This window comes from Corella eumyota, chromosome 3, assembly GCF_963082875.1.
Source record: "Corella eumyota chromosome 3, kaCorEumy4.1, whole genome shotgun sequence".
NCBI classification, from domain to species: domain Eukaryota; kingdom Metazoa; phylum Chordata; class Ascidiacea; order Phlebobranchia; family Corellidae; genus Corella; species Corella eumyota.
The window spans coordinates 9,401,785-9,407,784 of record NC_137492.1 but is presented as its reverse complement, the minus strand read 5'-3'; the positions used below and the strand labels follow the sequence as shown (position 1 = coordinate 9,407,784).

The 6,000-nt window shown below is 39.3% G+C and overlaps 2 protein-coding genes across 2 annotated transcripts; both read left to right on the top strand.

Annotated features, from left to right (window-relative positions):
* Positions 1–3,922: 3,922 nt before the first annotated feature.
* Positions 3,923–4,267, top strand: LOC145745940 (protein FAM200C-like). Its single transcript, XM_082564121.1, has 2 exons — positions 3,923–4,068; positions 4,132–4,267. The coding sequence occupies exons 1-2, from the start codon at positions 3,923–3,925 to the stop codon at positions 4,265–4,267; spliced, it is 282 nt and encodes a 93-aa protein (XP_082420247.1).
* A 386-nt stretch (positions 4,268–4,653) lies between these two features.
* LOC145745939 (protein FAM200C-like) lies at positions 4,654–5,139 on the top strand. Its single transcript, XM_082564119.1, has one exon. It carries the CDS (start codon positions 4,654–4,656, stop codon positions 5,137–5,139), a length of 486 nt encoding a protein of 161 aa, XP_082420245.1.
* The last annotated feature ends 861 nt before the right edge of the window (positions 5,140–6,000 follow it).

Sequence of the window (6,000 nt, the reverse complement as noted above, 5' to 3'; positions counted from 1 at the left end):
CTTAGGAGTCAATACTTTTTATGATTAGATTTTTCTTGACCTCAGTCCCTGCAGATATGGTAAGTTCCCGACAGTGATTAAAATTAAATATACGGTTTGTAGGGCCCGTTTAATTGTGATAACGCAACCCTTCGATTTGTGGGTCTGTTTACCTTAGTTTTCGTTTTTGTGTAATCGCATTTAGAGTAGATGGGAGTTCAGTTTTAAGCAGAGCAGTGCAGAGAGTTTTATTTTTGTTTGTACAGTTATACTATTTTAATTTTTATTGTGTTCGTACTTAATTTGCGCGTGTTTGTGTTTTTCTTATTCTTCTTTAGCTGAGATACGTAATACCAGTCATTTCACATTTCAACATAAGCATCATTTAGTTATAGAAACTAGGACCACTTAATTTTTCCCGGCACTGACACCAGTTTTTTAAACCTATGCCCCGGCTACCCGATACTCCACACAGACATTTTACGTTCCATTTTGCCTTCCCTTATTTTTAATGATGTGAATTTATGGTTTAAAGTGATACACAGGCTTTTGTAGAAGCAAGAATTGTAGATCAAGAGACAAAGTACGCAATGGTTGTACAAAGTCTTGATCGGACTGTTTAAGATAAGATTGCTTGTATCTTGCATTGTAAGGATGACCTTACGCTTTTTCAACGAGCAACGCAATGCTGTTTGACGTATTGCTTAACAAACTCGGCGATAGAAAGCCGTCTATGCTTTTATATCAAACGATGAAGTGTGTGAACTTCACACGAGTCTCATCCGGCACCTTTTCTTTCAAAAGTTGCCGCCTTAGCTTACTCTTATTCTCGAGCAACGAGACAACATATGTCGCTTGAGACACTCGCGAACACCGCGGATAGTCTGATTCCCACAGTGAGAAAATTAAGTGATCCCGGGCCCGGGACGATAAGTCATATGGGCCCTGAAAATAGTCAGGCGCTGTAAAACGAATTATCAGGCGAGAAAATCGCTAGTTTAACCCAAGAGGTGTGGCAAATAGTGCCTCGAAATACTAATGGCTTGGTACAGTCACGCTCTCTTAGTTACCGCGGGCAAAACGCCCAGAGAAATGCTGGTACGCCTAAAGTAGCAGCCCGGCCTTTACCTCAAAGGCGACCCAACAGTTCAACGCTTACAGTTATACCCCACCACAACGCTTATAGTTATACCCCACCCTGTAGGTACCTATCAAAAAACTTTCGAGATCCCATGACTCGCAAGTGAGCCATGGGGCCATAAAATCAGCCTTACCTCCCCAAGATGTAAACCATATTAATAACACCCTTTTTTATGTGTTCGATTTTAATTTTTATCGTTACTTTCTCACTGACTCCGGCTCCAATCACAATTTAATTCCTAAACCCTTTGGGCGACAGAACTCTTTCATCCGATATCTTTCAGCAGCAAACGGGAGCCCCATCCCCGTTTATGGAAAACAAGATTTGACTTTGGTATGACTGTAAATTTTACAGCCGAGTTGCTTTATACTTCTATAGACGCTCACATTATAGGTAGCTACTTTTTGTTCGAACACTCTTTAGCTATAGACCTTCGTAATAAACGATTAACTCATACTCTTTTGCAACAATCTTGCGAACTCTTTAACTCTTTACTTTCCAACCCAGGGCGGAAAGCCCTTGCTGGTCAGAAACGAGTTAAAGCTGTATCGAAGTTTAAAGCTGTATCCTTTGTCACCATTGATTCATTTGAGGAATGCGAGGAGCCAGCGGATGAGACGTCATCTTTTTCTCACATCTCAAATTCCTCTCATGCTATAGTATCGCAATCTTTATCAGGGGATCCACGGGTAAATTCTTCGATACCAAGGACCGACAACGTATGTGAAAACGCGGATTCGTTTCAAACCACACGTCTCCCTGCAAACAATCCTAAGAAAACCCTCCCAAATCCAATAAGAAGTCTACGGATTCAAACCAGCCCACAGTTCGTCCCGTCTCATTCAAATTCGACAGACATTTCCTATCCAGAAATTAACGTTTATTTGAGGAAAATCGTAGACGATTTTCCTTGTCTATTGCAAAAAGAGTTTCGTAAAGGTTATTTATCGCACAATTTTTCGCATAAGATTGACACAGGAACATCGTCACCTGTGAATTGTAAAGCCCGCAGGCTTTCCCCAGAGAACTATAAAATAGTTGAGAAACAGCTCAACGAAATGCTCGACCAGGGCATTATAAGACTACCGTGTTCTGATTATTCAAGTCCTTTACATTTAGTAGAGAAGAAGGACAGAACACTTAGACTAGTATGTGATTACCGAGCTTTAAATCGTGTAACCAAAAGAGACTCATTTATAATGCCTAACATATACGATTGATTTTGCGGCTGAATTGGCAGGCATGACCAGTTTTTTGTTCGATTTAACTAATGCCTACTATAACCTAGCCGTACACCCAGATGATATACCTAAGGCATGTATGCGAACGTATGTAGCGACTTTTGAGTATTTAGTGTTACCCTTTCTATTGTGTAACAAACAGTGCTGCTACTTTTGTAAAACTTATGTTTTATGTATTAAAAATGTGTTTGTGTGTATGTATGACATTTAGATCAAAGCCATCTGAGTTTTCCCAAACCAGGCAATCAAAATAGGACAACTGCACAAAGACAACTCCATTTTTATGTCGGTAACATTATTTAAAAATTTTAAGTATGAGAGTGTAGTAATTAATGTTAAACGATTTTACAATATCGTGCTTATTATTTGGTAACTTAAAGTAATGATCACAAAATGGAAGGAAGCGCACCAAAAGGCTACATAAATAAGGAAAAAGGCAAAACGCACCGATACGCGTGCGCAATAAAACACACAAGCTTCGATAATAATAATAATTACGCCACATACCCCCCCCCCCCAAAAAAAATAACAATAACAGTAAAATCAAATAAAACTGTTTGTATTAAATCTTCTTGGGTCCACCACGACCAATATGTTTTGTTACTTGGATCGGCTGTGTGGGATCCGCGTGCACCGGTTTCCACTGGAAACTATTTGTTTGTTGGCACCCATTTCTAATTCAAAAGTTTTTGGGCCACGTTTTAAAACCAAATAGGGTCCTTGGTATGGTGCGGTAAGCGGCGGTCGATGTGAATCCTTACGAACGAAAACATATTTGCAAGTTTTTAAACTGGGGGGGGAATTTGTTTTCAGAATAGCGTGGCGCAACATCGGCTGAGGAATAAAATTATTTACTTTTTCTTTTAAATACTTTAGGGTCGTTTTTGCATCATTTAAATTTGGTTCATGCTTTATTAAATCCCCAGGAACGGAAAGTGGAGTGCCATAAACCAACTCGGCGGACGATTCTGGGTTTCAGGATATCTAACCAATGGAGCGTGAACATGCCTTTGTATCTTGGATTTTTGGCAAGATAAACACTGCCTTGTCCATATTCCCACGTCTTTATTAAGCCCATTCCAAACAAACTTTGAGCTTATTAACTTCCGCGTTGTTCGTATAGAATCTATACGAACAACGCGGAAGTTAAGGTTCTTAACCTGTGTTCGATCGAACCCCGGGGGTTCGGCGAGGCAGTCTCAGGGGTTCGGCGAAGGTAACACAACACCTAAGTATATTTATAAACACAAGTAGTTTAACAGATTTAACCGGAATTTCATTTAACTAATATTTTAACAGTTTTATACGCAAAAAGTTTATGAAAGATGGAAAACTGTATTTTTCTTTATTTTATTAAATCAAAACTAAAGAATAGTCTGTACTACATGTCATCATAAGAAAATTGCAGGTGTACGTTTATGTCCGTTTAGTTCACCACACTTGTATAATACATTGACATCAGCAATAGGCTATTTGCGCTGCAGGCAATACGGTGCGCCCAGTAGTCGACTTGTGACTGTCGTGAGCGTATGTAATTTGTAAATTTTTTATAGTTAAAACTATGTCAAGCAAAAAAAGGAAGTGGTCGGACGAATACGTACAGTATGGTTTCACATGCATTACGGATTTTGATGAAAGTCAGCGTTCTCAGTGTATGATTTGCAATGCCAAGTTGAGGAATTATAGCGTAGCACCGGCAAAACTAAGGTAACCTTTTATAAAGCTGCATAGAGATGGTAAACACAAGAACACAACACTTGCTGAATTCAGGGTGAAGAGAGCTAGATTTGACGACAAAGGTACTTTGCCTGTCCTTGGCTTTGCACCCATTGACAAACCGGTTTTAACAGCATCATACGAAGTTGCGTACCTTATTGCAAAGCAGGGTGCCACACACTATTGGTAAAACATTGATAAAGCCAGCTGCGTTGAAGATGGCAAATATCATGCTGGGTAAAGCCGCTGAAAAAAAGTTGTCCCAAATTCCCCTTTCAAATGACACCATCAGCAGCAGAATTGATGACATGAGCCGTGACATTTTGGCTCAAGTCGTTGCAGATTTGATTTCAAGCCCAGCAAAATTCGCCCTCCAACTCGACAAGAGCACCGATGTCTCCAGTCTAACCCAGCTTGTTGTGTTTGTGCGTTATGTAAAAGACGACATCATAAAAGAAGACTTTTTGTTCTGTAAACCTCTCACAAGAACAACTTAGGCAGCCGACGTGAAGAAACTTGTGGATAATTTTTTCAGAGACAACAATCTTTCTTGGAATATGATTTGGAGCTCCAGCAATGCTGGGACGAAAATCTGGTTTTGGTGCGCTGATGAAAGCCAATGTATCACACATTATTGTTACACACTGTGTTCTGCACAGACATGCATTGGCAGCGAAGACCTTGCCTCCAAAACTGGCAGAAGTATTAAAAATTGTAGTGGAATGTGTGAACTATGTGCGAAATAGTGCTTTAAAGCATCGCAGTTTTAAAGAGTTGTGTGATGAAATGGGCTCTGAATTTGAGGTAATTTTGTACCATTGTAATGTTCGGTGGTTATCCCGGGGAAAGGTGCAAAATCGTTTTTTTGCTTTGCGTGTTCAATTAGCCACGTTTTTGCAAGAGCACCAACATTGTCATGCAGATTTCTTAACAAATTTTAAGTTCATTCTCATTTTGGCATACATGGCCGATATCTTTGGTGCTCTCAATCATCTTAATCAACAAATGCAGGGCGGTGGGGTCAACATCATCGAAGCTGAAGAAAACCTGAAGGCTTTTTAAAAAAAGCTACCGTTATGGAAACGACGAACAGAAAATGATAACTTTGCAAACTTTTCTTTGCTGGATGACTGTATAAGTAAGGCCGAGGACGTTCCCAGTATTGGAGACATTTCTGTACCCGGAGACGTAAAACAAGCTATTACCATGCACTTAAATGAGCTTGCAAAGTCTTTTGACGGATACTTCCCCACCAAAGAGTCATATCCAGCATGGGTAAGACAGCCGTTCACGTTTAGTATTGCGACAGCAGATGTCAATGATGAATACCTCGACGAAATCATTGAACTGCAGCAAAGTCAGGTTCAACTGCAATTCTTCAGAATATCAACACTCTCGACGTGTTGATGTCATAAAATTAAAGCGTACCCTCTTATTGCTAAGAAAGCTTTCGAAATACATGTACCGTTTGTTACAACATATCTTTGCGAGCATTCCTTTTCAAGGATGGTAGACATAAAAACAAAGAAAAGAAACATGCTTTGTTGTGAAAATGATATGAGAGTGGCACTTGCCAAGATTAAGCCTCGGATTTCTAAAATTGTCTCTCAAAGGCAACAGCAAAAGTTACATTGATTTGCAATACATATCATAATGTTTTTGCGTGAGATTTACATTTTGTTGATTTTGTTCTTTAAATACAGTGGTTCTGTGTTCAAATGATGCATAGTTTATATTGTGCGGTAATACAATATTTCGTATGTTTTGAATTTGAAATTTTGCTGGTATATTTAGGTGTAACATTATTTTATTTATTCATAATATTTCCAACGATAAAGGGTTCGATGACTGTAAATAAGACTTTTGCGGGGTTCAGTAACTTTGAAAAGATTAAGAACCACAAGTATAGATGGATGCGAAAGG

Coding starts and splice junctions, on each gene's coding strand:
- LOC145745940 (XM_082564121.1), top strand. CDS start 3,923: ATGTCAAGCAAAAAAAGGAAGTGGTCGGACGAATACGTACAGTATGGT. Junction 4,069..4,131: donor GTAGCACCGGCAAAACTAAG/GTAACCTTTTAT, acceptor TGCTGAATTCAG/GGTGAAGAGAGCTAGATTTG.
- LOC145745939 (XM_082564119.1), top strand. CDS start 4,654: ATGCTGGGACGAAAATCTGGTTTTGGTGCGCTGATGAAAGCCAATGTA.